Source organism: Cajanus cajan, chromosome 11, assembly GCF_000230855.2.
Source record: "Cajanus cajan strain Asha chromosome 11, NIPB_CcT2T_4, whole genome shotgun sequence".
Lineage (NCBI taxonomy): Eukaryota > Viridiplantae > Streptophyta > Magnoliopsida > Fabales > Fabaceae > Cajanus > Cajanus cajan.
The window spans coordinates 47,152,868-47,173,351 of record NC_138527.1 but is presented as its reverse complement, the minus strand read 5'-3'; the positions used below and the strand labels follow the sequence as shown (position 1 = coordinate 47,173,351).

The 20,484-nt window shown below is 29.7% G+C and overlaps 2 protein-coding genes across 2 annotated transcripts; both read left to right on the top strand.

The window, feature by feature from the left end:
• Positions 1-602: 602 nt before the first annotated feature.
• On the top strand, positions 603-3,745 carry LOC109797608 (putative inactive purple acid phosphatase 29). Its single transcript, XM_020357701.2, has 5 exons — positions 603-996; positions 1,330-1,724; positions 1,940-2,390; positions 3,290-3,347; positions 3,448-3,745. The coding sequence occupies exons 1-4, from the start codon at positions 708-710 to the stop codon at positions 3,322-3,324; spliced, it is 1,170 nt and encodes a 389-aa protein (XP_020213290.1). The 5' UTR covers positions 603-707; the 3' UTR covers positions 3,325-3,347; positions 3,448-3,745.
• A 2,234-nt stretch (positions 3,746-5,979) lies between these two features.
• LOC109796971 (chlorophyll a-b binding protein 7, chloroplastic) lies at positions 5,980-7,483 on the top strand. The gene is made up of 4 exons (XM_020356848.3): positions 5,980-6,140; positions 6,279-6,502; positions 6,646-7,160; positions 7,234-7,483. The coding sequence occupies exons 1-4, from the start codon at positions 6,085-6,087 to the stop codon at positions 7,249-7,251; spliced, it is 813 nt and encodes a 270-aa protein (XP_020212437.1). The 5' UTR covers positions 5,980-6,084; the 3' UTR covers positions 7,252-7,483.
• Positions 7,484-20,484: the final 13,001 nt, after the last annotated feature.

Genomic DNA, 20,484 nt, shown 5'->3' with positions numbered 1-20,484 from the left:
TTAGTTAAATTTTATTTAAAAAAATAAAAATACGTAAATATCAAATAAAATAGATTGAGTTTCCAGAAATTTCAAAGTGAATACAAGTATGAGACAGTATGTCCATCCTTGTCTCCAATTTAATAAATTGAGTATTATTTGTATTCGTATCTATATTTGGTCAAATTGAGTATTTTTTTTGTCAAACTTGAAGCGCGTTTAGGATTTAGGGTTTAGACATTATATACAAGTATGAATTTACTTACAAGTATGGATTTACTTGTTATCCATAATTTATTATCAAATTTATTTAGTAGAGTTGTTTTAAATTATGTCTATTAACATTTTGTACTCTCACTTCTAATGCTTATTGTTGAGACACATTTTCTCACTCACAATGTTAAATTTTTTTACTATTATATCAATATAAAATAGACGATGTTAAAAAAATTAATAATAAAAAATTAAAAAAATATTTGCATAAGAACTTAAAAAGATTGTAAAAACAAAGATAAAGAGTAAAATAATTCATTTTAAATTATAAAAATTAAAAGTTAAAGTAAAATTTTTTACGAAATAAAAATATATGTTTAGCAAGTCTAGTTTCTTCTATCACAACTTGGTTTTTGCTCCCATGTTGACCGCGTTTACTTCTGGTTTGTCTTTGTCATAACAGTGAAACTTGATTTGATGATAAACAAGCATATGGTTAGAATAGGCATGAAGATATGATTTTGGGGGTGGGTATGGCACTCAGAGGAAAATGGGTTTTGATTCCACTCTGTTGGTTCTGCCTCTTTCCGATTTGCTTATCGGCGGCGAAGGAGAAGCTGCGGTTTGGAAAAAATGGAGAATTTAAGATCTTACAGATTGCTGACTTGCACTATGCTAATGGGAAGACTACTCATTGCTTGGATGTGCTTCCTTCTCAGTATGCTTCTTGCTCTGACCACAACACCACCGCCTTCATCCAAAGGATCATCCTTGCTGAGAAACCCAACCTTATTGTCTTCACTGGTATGCTATCTATTGCTATTTTTTACTTTATTTACCTTTCTTTCTATTTCAGTGCACTGCTACACGCTTTGGTAATGGGGCAATTGTCAACTGAATTTGAAGCAATCTTGGAATCAATTCACAATTGATAATTAACTGTATGGAATGGCACATCTCAAATTCTCATTAGCTTTTTGAACTGAAACTGAAACTTTCCATTATAGCCACTCCTACTTATCAAAGATCATGACTTTATTCTAATTTCCTTGACTGTTGGAGTTTGAATTTTTACTTTATTAAACAAGTTCCAAATTTCCTTGACTGTTGTGTTGATAAGATTTTTGCGTGTGACAGGGGATAATATATTTGGATATGATGCCTCGGATCCAGCTAAATCAATGGATGCGGCATTTGCACCTGCAATTGCTTCAAACATTCCTTGGGTAGCTGTTTTGGGCAACCATGACCAGGAAGGATCTCTCTCCAGGGAAGGGGTGATGAAACATATTGCTGGGATGAAAAACACTTTATCTATAGTCAATCCTCCGGAAGTTCACATAATTGATGGTTTTGGGAACTATAACTTAGAGGTTGGAGGAGTTGAAGGAACTGATTTTGAAAATAAATCAGTTCTCAATCTGTATTTTCTTGATAGTGGAGATTACTCCAAGGTTCCCTTCATTCCTGGCTATGGTTGGATCAAACCATCTCAGCAACTTTGGTTCCAACGGACATCTGAAAAGCTTAGGGTACTGTTTTTTTACCTGTTCCATTGACTAGCTATATTTTGGCTACTGTACATTGTATCTTAAGATCCACGAAACCGTTAATCCTTTTTCTCTTTCTCTTTTTGTTTAAAAGCTGGTTATGGGTGGAAGATTCGTGGATCTTCATTAGACGCAGCTGATTTTTAGTTCTTTCCCTGGATAAACTTTGGATTACCTATTTACTCTTTGTTCTGCAGAAAGCGTACATGAATGGACCGGTGCCTCAGAAAGAATCTGCTCCTGGTCTTGCATACTTTCACATCCCATTACCTGAATATGCTAGTTTTGACTCATCAAACTTCACAGGTGTGAAACAAGAAGGCATAAGTTCTGCTTCTGTAAATTCTGGCTTCTTCACAACATTGGTTGAAGCAAGAGATGTGAAGGCAGTTTTCACTGGTCACGATCATGTCAATGACTTCTGTGGAAAGTTAACAGGTATACATCTTTGTTATGCTGGCGGATTTGGGTATCATGCTTATGGAAAAGCTGGATGGTCAAGGAGAGCAAGAGTGGTGGTAGTTAGCTTAGAGAAAACAGTGAATGGTCGTTGGGAAGATGTCAAGTCAATTAAAACATGGAAACGCCTTGATGATCAAAATCTAACTGGTATTGATGGTCAGGTCTTATGGAGCAAGAGTTTTGGTGGTAAGATATCTCCGGATTCTGGAATACTAGGAATACTCTACTTCCTCGTTTTTAAACTTGTGCTACAGACTGATTAATAAAATCTATCTTTAGAATTACACTTAGCGGATGCCTACAAGAGACAGAAAATGAACTTCTGTTTATGCTTAATTGTTTTCATATCTGAGTTGATAAAAAGATACACGGAATCAAATATCTTTAGCTTCTTGTTTTGCAATCAAATTAGCTTTCTAATTACTATTACTTGATTTCCCTTGATCGTATCAAGTATAATCTACTTCAAAGTTCAGTTACACATATTGAATGTGTTGGCATTACAAGATATGTCACATCAGTTAATGTCATATAGAGAGATAAACACGTTGAACTATAATTGGACAGTTTATAATCAAAGTGGATTAAAGAGTCTCAATGATTAGCAGCTCATGTACATTGGTGTGAACATCAACTATCATTCTCCTCCTATCCTTGCCCCCTTTTATCTCATGAACGCACACATAAAGATGGGTGTCAGTCTAACAAATTTCAATCATACTTGTCTTGAGAAAAGACAAATTAGTACTAGTTACTAATCCATTATATTATGCCATACTGTTTGCTGATTAACTTTGCCCGACTTTTTGATCAATAGGTTAACTTTGCCTGACTAATCGACAATGTTTAAAGCAAGAAGCTTTGGTTCTTACTTATTGCTGATACAGGCACCTTATTGTTCACTTCTTAACAGACACACTTGCACACTATTGTAAAACTTGGAAATATCAAATAATAACTCCTCATGGAAAACGATTTTGATTAAATAGATCATTGATGTTGTATTATAAGTAATTGTTGCGTTGACTTTGTATGCCAAAAACAACTTCATTCTTTTGTTGTTTGTTCTTGTTTTTATCTAACAGGAAACCGCAGGAAAAAACAAGATGGTGGCTCTTAGAATTTACAGTGATGTAGACAAATGTTAGTATCATGAAGGTTATTTTTTGGAATATCTTAGTAGGTTTTACCCATATATATTTTTTTATCATTGTAACTTGTTTATTACACGTTCTTTAACCAGGATGTAGCAATACAAGGTGGTTTGGGCAAAAAGAAAAAATAAAAGGGATGGAAGTTCATTAACGTGGTGCAATGATTGTATACTATGCAATTGCAACTGTTCGTACACATGTAGAATCATGATGTCTATGCCATTAATTTGTTCTTACGTGTGACCTCAACCTGAAAGTTTTATTCTAGAAGATTGTTGATGTAATGCACCATAAATTGAGAGTAGATTTCTACTTGTATTGTATGGACATTTATGCCACCTTATAGGGATAATACTTTTGCAATAAATTCACAAAGTTACTGCACAATGGCAATCACTATTTACTAAAATACAATTCTTCACCGTTTCTTGCCAAGCTTGACATTGGTTGAATCAGAAGAGAAACATCCTTTTCTACCAATGTTTGATGATGTTATAAATTAGATCGACAGCATCAAGTTGGAGTAAATCAAGGGTTCTGCAAGGAGAGTGAACTGCAACTGGTAACTCCAGGTAATGATGACTTTGCTGCCTCCCCTGAAATTGGAATCTGGTTTGCTATCTGAGTTGTTGCTTAGCATGATCTTGGTAGGTTTAGTGCTTAAAGTTGTTCAACGTGAACTTAGTTACTGGTGGTCAAGTATGATCAACAGTGGTGCAAAGTTGCTGCAACTTACAACTATTGAACCATATTTGTGTAATAGTGAACAAAACACAATACATCAAGCGCATGGTGAAAATACATTATTTAGTTAGATAATTTAGAAATTTCAAGTATCCTAAACATTTTAAATATGAAATTAATCTTGTTGAGGAAAAAAATCATGACATTTCATTAAAAAAAAGCTCGTGTTCTTAGTTGTCTTGTAAAGATTTAAGGTATTTATGCAATGGATTTAATTTTTTTCGCACCCTCTTATATTCATTTTACATCTTGTTTTTCTTATTATATCTCTTTTCCTTTTTATTGCATCTTTTACTTTTGCTCCCTTTTCTCGTCTCTTTCCATCTCTATCTTTTTTTTCCATCCATTTTATATTATTAGTATGCTATACTACTGTTGTTTACAGAAAATATTTAGGATTAATGAGTGGTGTCTTGAAACACATTCCATTTTCTATCACTAAAAACTTAGAACAAGGTTTTGCATGGAAACACAACTCTAGAATTTTTTGTTGTTGTTGTATGACCTCAGTCAGCTTGACTAAGGTGCTTAGTTAAAAATATGGAACAAGTCGCAAGGTGCTTCTAGCGGGATAGTTTAAGCAAAGTTCACACACCTATCCTGTAAGCGAAGATCACACTCACAAAACTTGGCCTATTTTGAATTTTCCATTTTGACTGAAATAATAACAAAAACGGGAAGAAAAAAATAAAATAAATATATATATATATATATATATATATATATATATATATATATATATAAATAAATAAAAAGGAAATGGAAGACATAAAAAAAAATAGGGAACAAAATTGATGGAAAGATGACTGATGAGGTATCTTATTTATGCCACAAATTTACATTTGAAGGTGCCAATGAATATGGAATGATAAGGTTAAATTATTTGAAGTTTTTTTGTTACAATTTTTTTTTGAATTTTATCGAAGATGAGTTATTTAAAAATAAAAAATTGAGCAGCATCGATATCAAGGAACAGGAATTTGGTTTAAAAAACGATTTATTGATTTTTCTTGTAATAATTTGTTTAAGATGACTAATAACAATTGTCTGCATTATCACTTGTATCATTGAGGATTATTAAGTAACCCTGAGCTAATTTGACTCTTTGTGCACTTATGGATTTTTTAAATAATTATTTTAATTTTTTAAAAATTAAAATTTAAGCAACAAAATATAACTACAAAATTATATTTTATAATATGTCTCTTTTCATATAATTTTATTATTTTTAAAAAGGTTCATGTAAATATTCACCATTAGTTTAGGGTAATTACTATCAAGGAGATGTATTAGAATGTAGGCAGATTTAGTTCATGTGCAGACTAATCTTTAAAAAAAAAAAAAACTTTTCCTAATTCTGATCGAAGTAAAATGAGGATAAAGTGTTTTCATATTTAATAGAAGAGAATAAAAATAAATTGAGGGAATCTTTTAAATGTTAATTTATTAATAAATAATGAAACATTTTTAACTGAATACACGAAAATAAAACTTTCTTATAGTAATTAAATATAAAACTATTAAACTATTTTTTTATAATAATTAAATGATAGAAAATAAATTTTATATTTAAAAATATTCTTAAAAATCTTATTCTTATATAAATCGTTTTATTGTGAATAAAAGATTCCTGTGAAACATATCCCACCAAAATGTGAATTTGATTGGGAGCATACTGTAGTTTTGGGTGAGAAATTGAAGTAAATGTAAATGGTTTTATTTGTTTATATCCAGCTAAGATGAATAGGTCCCGCAAAATGTTTGATTGATCATAAAATATAAGAATCTGCATGTATGTCCCCTTGTTGTTGTGAGCCACCAGATTTTGATTTTTTTGAGGTAAAGCTATCCAATTAGATTCCGCATGCCACATGGCAACCCACCATTCACACTCTATCCTTTCAAGATAAGAAGATCCTCAATACATCAACTTATTTTCATTTCTTACCAACTAATCATCAAATCAGAGAGAGCAGCCTCCCATGGCTTCCGCCTGTGCTTCCTCCGCCATTGCATCTGCTGCCATCTCTACACCAAGGCAAGTTTGTCGATCGACTGTATATCCCATTATTTGCAAATTTATTTAATATCTGTGTCTCTAAGTAATGTAAATAGTACATTAATGAAACTTGATTCAAGCATTAATTGATGAAATTAAATTAATGAATGTGTACAGCTCCCAGAAGAATGGATCAAGCTTGGGAACCCCAAAAGCTTCTTTTCTTAGTGGGAGGAAATTGAGGATGAACAAATACACAACAGCAGTTGGAGGACGATCCAGCACTACAGTGTGTGCAGTAGCTGACCCTGACAGGCCTCTCTGGTTCCCAGGCAGCACCCCTCCTCCATGGCTTGATGGCACTCTCCCTGGAGACTTTGGCTTTGACCCTCTTGGCCTTGGTAAGTGCTCAGTATTTTCAATCATCCATTTGTTTAACACATTCTCTGTTATTAGATCGCATAAGAAGTGAGTTTCATTTAGGAAGAATAACATGTTTGGAATTGCACAAATGAGACATGAAAAAGTGGATTTTGATTGATAGGATCTGATCCGGAGAGTCTGAGATGGAATGTTCAAGCAGAGCTAGTGCACTGCAGATGGGCAATGTTGGGGGCTGCAGGGATTTTCATTCCAGAATTCCTAACAAAGATAGGCATCTTGAACACCCCCTCATGGTACACAGCTGGAGAACTTGAGTACTTCACAGACACCACAACCCTCTTCGTAGTTGAGCTCTTTTTCATTGGGTGGGCCGAGGGCAGAAGATGGGCCGACATAATAAAGCCCGGGTGTGTGAACACTGACCCCATCTTTCCCAACAACAAGCTCACAGGAACCGATGTTGGGTACCCAGGTGGGCTTTGGTTTGACCCACTCGGATGGGGAAGTGGTTCTCCCGAGAAGATAAAGGAGTTGAGAACTAAGGAGATAAAGAATGGGAGATTGGCCATGTTGGCTGTGATGGGTGCTTGGTTCCAGCACATATACACCGGCACTGGTCCTATTGACAACCTCTTTGCCCACCTTGCTGATCCTGGCCATGCTACCATTTTTGCTGTAAGTTCAACACTCTCACTGTCACTTCATTTATTATGAATTTCTTTTTCCTCACTTTATCTTTATTTTACAGGCCTTCACCCCCAAGTGACCTTGCCTGCGTGGGAGAACATGTTTAATTTGACCCAAGTAATAGATCAGCTCAAATGTCTTTATGTCTCTAGAAATCTTGTATTATGCATGCTTATTATTACTTCTATGTCATATATGCACAGAACCATAATCCAACTTGCCGACACCTAATTAAGTTTTAGATGTGCCATGAATGTAAGTTCAGGTAATAATCACGTTTGTGGATGACGTCGAGTATATTTCATCTTTCACGGCATAATCTCACAAAAATGGTCATGTTTAATTTCTTTATTATTTATACTTTTCTTTTACATTAAAGGCTACTAATAAAAATTATGATTTAACTCTCTAACGTTCATCATTGACTTGCTAAATATATTCAGTATTAAGGTTGTGTTTTGGTAAGTGTCGATCACGATGGAAATCGCATCAGATTAACAATAAGGACTTAAAATTTTAAGCAGTATTACTTATACTAAACAACGAAAAGGCATTTTATCTGCTAATAAGAAAAAGGTCTGTCACTTTTCTTTTTTTTTTTTTATTAGCAAAATATAATATTATTAAGAACAAAGATAAAAGTTACAAGAAATATCCTATCAATACAACCTGTGTAACAGTACAAGAAATTCAGACACAAGCATTTATCATTTTTTTTCTCTCATTATTATTGCTACAATCTAAAATAAGCAATGTACAAGCCTCAATTCAGCACTCCTTGAATTGATATCGTTATCTAGCAACACAGATGAATTGTAACCATCTGTCACTTTGTCTGTAGTTATTATTAGGCTAAATGAATTGATATATAACAGTATATACTTCTAAAAAAATTTATCAACTCGAATTACTTCTTGTTTTTTAGTTTCTTGGCTTACTTGAATGACTTCTAAATAAGTTTGAATTCCAAGCATAATTTTTTTTTTTTATTATCATGCATTTAACTCGTAAAAAAAAATATACATCATACACACCTTTTGAAAAGAAAATTTTAAATTTTTTAACATATACAAGAAAAATTTTATAACAAAAAAGTCTTTTAAATATTTTAAAATCATAATCCAATGTATTCCTCTAAGTAAAAAGAGTGCTGATTATGGGTAAAGACAAATTTTATCATAATACATTTTTGCTGACATACTTTTTATTATTGGTCAAAATTTATTAAAACTTATAAAATCTCAAATGAAACTCATTAAATAAAACAAGACATACAAAGTTTAAGTGATTTTTAATAAACTTTAGTTAATAAAAAATTTGTTAGACAATATGTTGACTATCACATTTTTTATTATCGGATAAAATTTATAAAATCCTTAAACATAACTTATTTAAAAAAGAAGTAATAAGACCTTAAATTTATCTAATTTTAATAAATTTTGTTCTGTTCAAACGAGGTTAAAGAATATGCAATTAATATTATTATTTTTATTTAAATTAATATAATTTCACGATGAGTACTATTTTTCATGTTGAAATAATAATTGTATTTTTCTTCCATCATTTTTTATTGTTTTTCCTATTTACGGGTGTGTAAAAAAATTCAAATATATCCATAATTGATTTGATCCATATTAAAAAAAGTGAATTGGAGAGCTCGTAAAAATAACATGAAATCTATCAAGAGTATCTTCTCGACTAAAAGTGAATTTTCCATACAAGTGTAAGATTATTGGCATGAACCTTTGAATAATAAGAAATTAAGAGTGGATATTTGAGTTCTTAAATTGCAAGGTTGGAGAATAATCCCTTTTAATACTGATTGGCATACCCAATATATGGCAAAAATTAGCGTTTGTATCTTCTTTCTTTCTATAAAGCACCAAAGAAAGTGATTGCTAGTCTCAGAAATTCAGACATATTTTTTTATGGGTAGGCTTTGAATACTGGTAATATAAAGAAATTCCTTGGGTTAAATGAGAAACAGTATGCGAATCTATTAAAGAGAAAAATGGTTTTAAGTTGGCGTTATGGTACCATTGAGAATGTTAAATAAAAGGGAAAAACAAAAATCATTATGGTATCAGGTGCTTTCAATATATGGGGCTGGGATAATTGGAAGATATAGGAGATACTTCCAATAAAGTGTCCAAAGGGTGGAAAAACTTGAGGGTCTTGGAAAATTGTAAGGTGAGGAGAGACGGTGGGTTCAAAAAGGGGGATTAGGAAAAAAGTAGGGAATAGAAAGGAAACAAGTTTTTGGTTGTTTTGTGTTTTTTTAATATATATATATATATATTTTAAGGATCATGATATCTTTCGTGATATATGATATTGTTCAAATCTTGATATTAATATAATATTATCTATTTTATACTTAAATTATCGTAAATTTATTTTTAATCATCATTTAAACAACTTATTATTTATACTTATAAACCTATGTTCATATTTAACAAACATGTGTGTTTGTAAATTCATTTATTTTAATAATGTGAGATTTTATTTTTATTCCAATAGGCTTTATCTTCTATCCGCGGGAAAAGAAGGAAAAGTCGAGTAGTTTGGAGAATGGCATCAAGGAATATTTAGATGGAATTTTAGGTGGCGGAGAGCTCCTTTCGAATGGGAAAAATCTTAAATAAAGAATCCCAAGGCTCCACCAAAAATGGTGCCATTTACATGAAAAGCATGTTTAGAAAGGAGTGTTCTTAATTGTAAATATGACAACCTGGTATTTTTTAACATATTGGGCGAATCTGTAGATCACTGAATCATATCTTGTTCTCATGTAATTTAGCATATGAAATTTGGCTAAGCTGCTATTCCTGACTGGGGTCCTCAGTGGTCCTACAGAAAAAACATATCATGTTACATTCTGGTATACGGCGAGGGGAAAAAGAGAAAAATAAGGTTTAGAACATTATCTCGTTCTAAACTCGTATGATTGTCAATCTTGATTCCGGTTCATATATAATGGAATGCTACTCCTTCTGATTATGGTTAATAGTGGAAAGCAATTCTACTACAACATTATTTTTGGTTAAATACAGGTGCATGAGAAGCTGTTAAATAACAAGTATCGATTTGTCATGGTTTCTGCATATTGCAAAAACGATTAATAGCTTAGAGCTAGCTGTTAATATCGATTACTTTGTCTGGTATATGAGTGGGCACATTTCTCTTTTCTTGGGTTGTATTTTGAGTTTGTAATGAAACCAAGGTTGGGGCTTTATAGACTTGCGCTTTATATTGGCAAGTAATAGTATAGAAGAACAAGTGCCTTCGTAATTGGTAATCTGAGTTTTGCTTGTCCAAAAAATCACAATTTATTATCGTGTGAAAGTAGAAACTAATTAGTTTGTTTGAATACAATTTAAAATAGTTCGAGACTTTTTTTTATTATTATTATTAATGAAAACATTTTATTTTTAGAAAAAAAATAAAAAATCAGGAGTCCTTCTAAATTTATTTCAAAACACACATGTATAGAATATGTTCTGTGTGACTTTAGTGAGTCACATAATAAGTGCTATTAAAATGCTCTAAGATACTTTGTATGGCTTTATCATCAAATTAGAGGCAGACATACCCACATTACGTAATGCACGTACAAACCTAGTTATTAGTATATGAGGGTAAACTTAAAATATTATATATATATATATATATATATATATATATATATTAAGAAAAGAGATAAATTACGGGCTTTAGAAGTTATCTAATATCACTTTGGGTCATAGGTTTGTTATAAGTTGAGTATCTGCAGGTTACGTTATGAGGCTTAAGAAGTTGTAAGTTTGAGAAGTTCTCTCTTAATTTCACCTGGGAAGTCCCATCTTAGATAAACTATTCTATTACATTATTTCATTTACCTATATAAAAAGAAGACTATCAAACACTACAGGGGTAGATCACACGGAGGTCTGATGAATGAATCATGTGGGCCTACTATACAAAACATATGATTTGTGATATAGGTTAATTTTTTTTCATTCTTTTTATATAACACGTAAATATCATATTTATTTATTTATTTATGGATATATGGTTTTTTTAAAAAAATTCTCTGTATGTTTTATTTACTCTTTCTCTTATAATTATTATTACTATTCTTTAACATTTTTTTTGTCTTGGCTAGTAATATTACTTATTTAAAATTAAATAACAAAATAGTGACACTTATAATAAGCATATTAACTCAATAATTTGTCTTGAGATACAGTAACTTGATGATCTTATTTTTTAAATAAACTATTACAACTATCATTGTTATTATTTAAAAAAAATAGTAAATTTTATTAATTATATGTAATGTAATTTAAAGTAATCATGTGATTACTAAAATTTTAAAAAGTGACAACTCATTATTATTATTATTATTATTATTAAATAACAACAAATGATACGGATTCAAGACTATATATATTTTAATACTTGAATTAATAGTTACTAATATATAATTATATATGACACATGTATATAAATATATAATTTAATGTATGATTTAATGATTAAAATTGAAAATGAGTTAATAATGACACGATCACTTAAAAAAAATTTGTGTTCATGTTTGTTTCTTAATCAAAATTATATTTATTGTTTTCATTTTTTTTACAATAAAAAGTGTTCTCAAATTAAAGTAGAATTTAATTTATTAAAGTGTTTTTTATTCAAATCGTCATATACCTTATTTTTATTGAAATTTTAATGATAAGTATGCTATAGAAAATAATTTAGAAATAAAATCAGAAATTAAAACTTTTTTTAGTAGAAGCAAACGCGGGTGCACTTTCTATTTTAAAATCTTTATGACATAGTTTAGAAATAAAAACAGAAATTATAGTTTGTTAGAGTAAAGCAAGTACTTTTTCTTTTTCCTATTTTTAAAGACAAACTAGTCCTTCATTAACATTTTGTATTCTTATTAGGGCTTATCTACACCGCAATGAATCTGTTTGCAGTATCAGAAATGAATTTACAGCTAGCAGTAAAATTTCCATGTGTTACATACATAAACAGTGTAGTTGTCATTAAATTTGAAGCCAAAATCATGACAAGTTAACTCACGTGGACACGGACCACCACGTTCCATGTACGTCCCAAAGTAACGACATGGGTACCACTAGAGAAGCTTCGTACAGATTACATTCTCTTGTTCCTTTCAAATTTGTTACAATAAATCCAAAACAGACAAAAGAAGAGGAAGATATATACAAGACATGTGGATGGTGTAGAAGATAGGTAACTAGATAGACAAATCTTCATGTAACTTTGAAACTAGTTTGAGTTTGGCATTTGGGAGGGCAGCACCTAGGTAGTTTCTTCACTAGGAATGTTAGCCAACCAACCAATATACAAAAGTTTTACATCTCTCTTATCTATTTATGTGTATTTATGTTAGTGGTCACTTATTATTACCGGGGCCACCATATCACAAATGACTTTCAGGCTGCATCATGCATGGTCCTCCTCATGCATGGTCCTCAACTGCAATTAATGTGCATGCACCTCATCGTTATCTCATCATTTTAAAAAACATAGAAAACCAGAAAAACTTACAGAGAAGATCTGTCATTTTTGGGATTACTTCTGTAACTCTCCCCTTCTTCAACTTGAGATGGTCCACGATGCGTGCTTTTTTTTCATGTAAATATGTATAAATGATATAGTTATGTTAAATATTGTTCATCAAATACTGTTATGTTTGGTCGCTTAAAATTTTACTTTTTCTGTAAACTTTTAACATCCCTTAAAATCTCAGTCTGACGAGTTCATCGTATATTAGTCTCAAAAACAGTGTTTAGTATTTAAAGGAGGTAGATTTCAACCTTTATAGATTTGTCTCTTTTTTTAATATAAGATTTTCTGAGTATGTTATCTCATTTTAAGATTAAAGAGCATGTAAAATTTAAAACTCCTATTTTAATTCAGTTTGATTTTATAAGATGACTCAGTTTTCAATTACCTGTATGTAGATATAGATATATAGATAGGAGACTTATTATATTATATGTCAATTAATTTCAGAGGTTAAGAATAGAAGTCCTCGAACTTGTATCAAAATTTTCACCATCATAATAATAAATAATGACTTTAGCGCAGTGAATCCATGTAAGAAATACTATAAATAAATAAATGTAAAACTAGCAGGAAATAAAAAAGAAAAGGTTTTAATAATAGGATGGGAGGTGATGATTATCACGAACAGCTCATATTGGCAAGTCCTCCAATAGTGGTTTCTCATTCAAAAAATTTCCATTTAAGTAGGGTTATGGTGACAAAGAAACTAAATAAAAGTTAATGTATGATATATGGTGAAATGGGAAGTGGTCCATATTGAGTTTTAGTACAATTATACAATGATTTGGATTGATCACTGATGGACACAGCATGCGTCCAATGATAAAATTTCCGGTTAATTAATGGAAGGCTCACATGAGAAGTAAAGGGGAGGCCTTTACGGTACAATGATCTGCTTTATGTTCATCGTAAATAAAAATAATAATGCAACCCCCCTCCTCCTCTTAATTAGCCCTAGCTAACGTCTACTTTTATAGGGTGGGGGACCCTTCATGGAAATTGGAAAGCAATTCTAGATCTACCACTACTACCTCATCTTACCCATATATATATCCATTAGCCTAATTATATAACAATTCTTTTATTTCGATTATTTTTTAATTTCGTTGCAAATGTCTCTCAACATTTTAATTCATCAGATTCATAATTCTTTTTTAACTATACAGGTACGAGAATTTTCATATATTAATATCTTCCTTATAAGATTGTTTTTATGTTATAAAAAAAAAAAGTCTTGTTGATATATATTTAAAGGGAAGGAAAAATGGCATGTGAGGACATCATCGAATCTCTCATCTGATGAATTATGGCTTACCAGTCGGAATAAGAGAAAGTTTTAGAAAGGAAGAATGTTACCTAGCTACCCATCGATGTGCTACCTACTCTAGTTCATTAAAATATGTTATATATGTAATCCCTCATAAACAACTACAAAATACAGTAATTAATTTACCTCTTCATGATCATATCCAACATTCTTTTTTTTTTTCTTTTAAGAAAAAGATCAATAAATAGAACCGCGTCACAATGTTTTATTTCTTTTTCTAAAAACAAAAAAGGAAAGGCAACAAAACCCAAATAACTACTGTATTGAGATAGTGAGACACACAGGAAAACAGCTAATAATTACGCTTTAGCTACACTGAGATGCGGTAACCGGCAATTTTTTATACAATTAATTAATACACCTTATAGTATTAAGTGTTAAGCTTAAGTTACAGTGATACACTGAGGTCTGAGGTATAGGTAATTAACTCTTTTAAACATATATATCAATTATAAATTAATTTTTGCGCGTAATTTTTACGACCATTGACCGAAAGTATAACCTTATAGTACAAAATAATTAGTTCATGCATTTGTATATTTATGCCTATTAGTTATTATAAATATTAAATAAAAAATATTGAACAACTCACTGGCATGAAATCATGAAAAAAAATATTTCTGAATCATTTAATCACGTTAAATATTTTAAATTTTTGGAGCAATATGAGTATATAACTATATATGTCTCCCCCCACATATGCTTATTAACTATATATGTTTGTAATATATACACGTCTTTTTTTTTTCTCTTTCTATTTCAATCATATTGCTTGTCATATGTTTCTCTTTTTCTCTTTTTTTTCCTATATATTTCATTCTTCTTCCACCTAAAAAACTCGCATCTTCATAGGAAACATTTAATTTCGTCGGTAAACGATCCATGCATGATCTAATGGTGACTTCTCAAACAGTTTGATAATTTGTTATATACATACACAATGTCAGGAATGAAAACTATATCGGTATCCTAATTTGCATATACTACTTATAAAATCACTCCTTAACTTATTTGTTTGACTTCTGAATGCAATTTAATTTTATTTTGAAATGAATTGAATGGGGATATATATATAGTATAAAAAAATATATAGTAATGTTCTCTCCTCTATCCCCCCAGCCCCTCCTCCGAGCATATAATTAACTATGTATAGTTCTGACTCTTACAATGACTCTTACATGTAATGGGAGGTGACAGAAACTAGTTAAGAAGTTTGAAACAATTATGAATTTGAGATTCAATGAAATTGCGAGTTCAATTATCATTTATTTCCAATTGTTTCATAAAGATTAGCGAACATGAAAATATTAAACTGGAGAGTTGAAAAATGATTTCTATCCGGCCATGAAAAGAGGGCAAGGGCGAAATACTCGTATATCATACTCTTCTATTCACTAAAATATTGATTTATAATAAGGGTATATATTATAAACAAGAGAGAGAGTAAAAAAAACAATTTTCTTTTACAATCATCATATTTATTAATATTTGTACCGCACTTAATCAACAAAGTCGGGTTAAAAGTATATATATAACAAAACATGTGAAATTAATTGAACATTGTTAACAGAGGGTACAAAGTATGAATTAGAATAAATTTACAGTGACAAGTTACAGGTGAACATTGAACCTAAATAACCTATTCAGTCACTAAAAACGAAGTGTAGCTATATATATTTTATTGACGAAATAGACAGATATGATATAAAAGTATCGGAAACTTCAATACCGAAGATTTTCAGCATAAATTGCGCGAGAGAAAAAAGATAAAACACGTTTAAGTTATTTTTTTATTTGCTTCTTGGGCATGTTTTCTGGCAAATTCACTGTTTTCCAGTCAATTTTTTTTTATCGAATTTGAGAAAATTTATAAAGTAATAAAGTTGTATCTGCTCGGATTTGAAATGGTTTTTCTTTTATAGGACAAATTAATTTGAAATGTGTTATGATGGTGGATTAATTTTAATAAAAAATTCTGAAATTAAAATATGAAATAAGATAGTATTAATGTAATTATGTTATCTGTTTATTTAATCCTATTGAGCCACAACAATTTGTATGGTTAACTATGACTATAGCCATTATTGTTGCCAGAGACAATTACAGTTATATATTGTTGCAAAACTAATGGCCGGCTCATTAACTTCCATGTTTTATTACTCACCGTTTTATAACATATTATTTTTTTAATTTTAAACAAATATATAGCTACACAGTCATATATACAAAGTGTCACTCTCACCCTAGTATATATAATTATTTTAGATAAAATTATATAAATTCAACTAAAACATTAAAATTATAAAATGACATCTATAAATAATTAAAAAATTATATATGACGTTAAGAAAGAAAATTATTTAAAAAAGTGTTACTTCAAAAAATACTCTCTCATTCTCTATAGAGAAAGTGAGAGAGTGTGTATCTATACTTATATATAAAGATAATTCTTTATTTTTGTATCTACATTATTTTGATAATTTTAACCATTTAAAAAACTGCATGATAATAATTAAAAAAGATATTAAAAGCTTTTTAATAAATAAGTTTTTTATTTGAATTTCTTGATAATTATCCACTATTACTACCTCCAACAATGTGTATGTATTTAGAGATACCCACTAGTTATAGTAATGTTAATATTTTACTTTCACCATGTTTATCTTCAATCAACTTGTTTATACACGTAAGTAAATATTATTCAAAGGCAAATTAAATATATCAGTCTTGTATTAATTTGAATTGTGATCCATTCATTAAATTTTAAACTTCAAGGATCAATCTCTATAATAAATTGTAGGTAAGCTTTAACAGTTTATTAAGTTTCAATTTCGTATTGCTTGGACTTTACCAAAAAGTCAGTTTCCAAAAGTTAGTAATAGTGGTGACAAAATTTAATGAAGTTCACTAAAATAAATATGCTCATACTAAATAAATATGTTAAAATGGTATTTATTTACATATATGCTCTTACTATCTAAAATTTTTTGCTTTAATATTCTCTCTTTGAAAATGAAAAACATAGTTTACATTTAAAAATGTCATTTTGTATATATAAGAAAAGAAAAACGAAACATGATTGGGGATGGGGGTTACGAATCTAGTAACTAATTGTAGCTTTTGAAAGGCACCAATTCTGCCATTATATAGAGCCTAATTAACTAATAAAAATTGGATTAGCAAGTGAAAAAAATTCATGATAAGATCTTTTATTCATAATGTAAACCAACTATCTTGGAATGCACTTTCAAACTAGGACATATAAGATTCATGTGTAAGTACAACACCAACACATAATGCTCAATATACATGAGCATGGCAAGTATTCATAAAAAAATATTACTGTTATCAATCACCAACTTTCAATATTAACCTATTCAGAAAATGAATTCGAACTCCCGGGTAGTGATAGATATATAGATATAAGGGAGTCAATATCCATTTTGCTATACCGGATTTTAGACCGAGCACAATACTAAAATAAATATATTTAAATATAAATTTAAAAGAATTTTTTTATTAAAAAATATACCCTTTATTTCAAATAGAGAGGTTTTTTAAAGTTTTTATAGACTTTACATACAGATTTAAAAATCATACCTGTTTGGCTAAATATTCCTAAATCGCACTGATGAAATGAGGAGCGACAGATCTTTAATTTATCATGGGTTAAGCAGGTGTGGTTGGATGGTGCTTTTATTTTTTCCGTTAGCTTCTGCATAAATCATCCACAGCCACAGCTATGAAACATTAATAGGTAGATGGACCTAATTAACATAGGTGTAACATGGTATATATATGTTTCAAACATTGCTTCCATTCATGCACAGAATCTCGGTAAAAGGCAACCACAACCTTCATTGCTAGCAAATAATTTTAATATACACCATTAATTCTATATATGCATACAAAATCCCATTTTTTTATAATCAACAATGCAGAGGGGAAGCATAATACTTACAGTTTTTTTTTATCATGTTATATGCCCAAAGTATTTTTTAATTTGTTTATAAAATTTATTAGAGAATTTTGTTGAATCATCCTTAGTATATCTTTTCTCTAATTATATTTTTTTTATCTATACAATCTTCAAACTTAAAATCTTACTTAAAAGATTTAAACTATGTTATTGTATTCAAATTAATGTTATTTTGGTATTAACCTTATTCATTAATCAAATTTATTTTTTTAATAGATTAACGAGTCTCACTGTATATACTCTTAAATCATGATTAACGGAATAAATTTGTTATTCCTTGCTTAATGTTTGACAAAAAAAATTATATTACTTAATTATGTAATGTGAATATTTTCTTTTTGGTTTAACTTTGTTTTACTGGATTAACTAATTATAGAAATATAATGTATCTCTAATTATGACTCTTTGTTTAAGAGTTTACTTAAATATAAACTTCAAAATATTTTTGAAACTTTTTATTAAAATAATTCGTTATTTTCAATAAATAAAAAAGTTATCAAAAACAGTTCAGTCCTTAATTAAAAAACATAAGGGTATACTAACAACTTTTTAATGAATTATGAAGATATTATTATCACTTCCTATCCATTTATGTTTTTACAAGTTTATAGTTAACAACAACCTTAATTATATTTCAAAAGGCAGTTATGTTAACCACCATCATAATAATAATGGTTATGAAGTTAAAATTAAAGTTTTGATAAAGGAAATAATTAATTTTATTAATGCATTTTCATCTTAACTTTTAATAATAATAAAATATTTGTTGATTATTTAACTATATATTATTTTAAAGACAATAACTAACAAATCCATTTGAAAATAGGCTACATGAACAATAAATTATGTATATTCACCTTATTCAATGTCTTCATAAATTATATATGGTTTGACTTGAAAAAATCAGTTTGTCATTGTTCTTGAATTTCATTTTGAATTTCTTAATCTAATTACAGATATATATTGCATACTATAGGACAATAGAAAAGTACGTAAAATAAATAAATGGAATGAAAGGATCAGATCTTTTCATATATGATGATCTTTTATCTGATTTTTATTGTTCAATAGAGTTGAAGCACGTTAAATTCGATTATTCCAAAAAGTATAAATTTTTAATCTCTTTTAAACTTTATTTTCTAGCTGTTTTGATGAATCCATGGATATTTACACTACTGAAAATCTGAGATACTCTTACAATTTGTACAGAAAATTAGCACAAATTTAATTGTGTAGCAAAAGAAAAGTCTTAATCCTTACATTCTTCTATACTGCTTTTGCTTTCAATTTTCACACTGTGAAACCTAACATTCCGTTTAATCTCTCCTTTTTATGCCAAGAACAGTCTATTTGTAATAAATGATCAATAGATTAGAATTCACACCTATATGACTTTTACTAATATCCAAGAATCTTTTAAACCCTTAAAAAACATATACACATAAATGAATGAATCACATATATACAAATCATGAAAGACATATATGTATATATATCTTACCAATGACTTAAAAGAAAAATGCATCAATTTACTATTTCAACTAGGCAAACAACAATTTCTAACCAGATTACTAATTCACATAAAATTTTTAAAGATATGTATATAACATATATAATCACAGGTTTCACAGAAGGGAAAAAATTACTATATTTTTATTATTATCATATTTTCACTATTAACATAAGATGAATTCTCTAAAGAAAGTTTTCATGCATGTCTATCCAAAAGTGACAACAATATATTGCCAATTACTAAACAAAATACAAATAATCTGTCAGTGCCGAAGAGTAGCCAATTAAATATCCAAAGAAGAATAAGAAAGCAGAGAGAGTAATATATAACCGAAGTCTCTCGGACAAATAAATTACATCTCTACAATTATGATAAAGCATCAGAGATCAGAAACAAGTCATTGAATCCCTGCAAGTAATAATTACCGTGAAAATATAGTTTCAGAAGATCGGGATACTTACTCTTTTAACCCTGGAGAGAAGGAAATGTCCCGAGATATGCACTTCTATTTATCCAAAACGCGTTGGTAAGCGGTGCTGATCCAGAGAAGAATGCGACTGGTGAATAAGAAAGAAGAGAAAATATATGAAGAGGATGAATAGTCGGAAGGGGTAACTACTCATTACTACTATGTAATATAATAGCAATTAGTTAATAAATAATAGAAATGGATGGAGATTGAACAAGAATAGAAAATATTCACCATTTTCCAGCTGTACAACTTTCTGCTCCTTATCTCTGCAAAGCGAAAATGCCTAACTAAGCAGCAGTAGCGTTGCGAACAACATCAACCCAACAACGCTAACAGAAACATTTGAGGATAGAAGAAAGCAACAAGCTTTTCTGTGTATCATTTAATGCAGTGAACGGAAAGAGAGAGTACAGTTTACAGTATATACCAATGCAA

What these genes read in the sequence shown, in the direction of transcription:
- LOC109797608 (XM_020357701.2), top strand. Translation starts at nt 708, where the DNA reads ATGATTTTGGGGGTGGGTATGGCACTCAGAGGAAAATGGGTTTTGATT. An exon ending in CAACCTTATTGTCTTCACTG is followed by an intron (nt 997 to 1,329) that starts GTATGCTATCTA and finishes TGCGTGTGACAG; the next exon opens with GGGATAATATATTTGGATAT. An exon ending in ATGGAGCAAGAGTTTTGGTG is followed by an intron (nt 2,391 to 3,289) that starts GTAAGATATCTC and finishes TTTATCTAACAG; the next exon opens with GAAACCGCAGGAAAAAACAA.
- LOC109796971 (XM_020356848.3), top strand. Translation starts at nt 6,085, where the DNA reads ATGGCTTCCGCCTGTGCTTCCTCCGCCATTGCATCTGCTGCCATCTCT. An exon ending in GCTGCCATCTCTACACCAAG is followed by an intron (nt 6,141 to 6,278) that starts GCAAGTTTGTCG and finishes GAATGTGTACAG; the next exon opens with CTCCCAGAAGAATGGATCAA. An exon ending in CTTTGACCCTCTTGGCCTTG is followed by an intron (nt 6,503 to 6,645) that starts GTAAGTGCTCAG and finishes TTTGATTGATAG; the next exon opens with GATCTGATCCGGAGAGTCTG.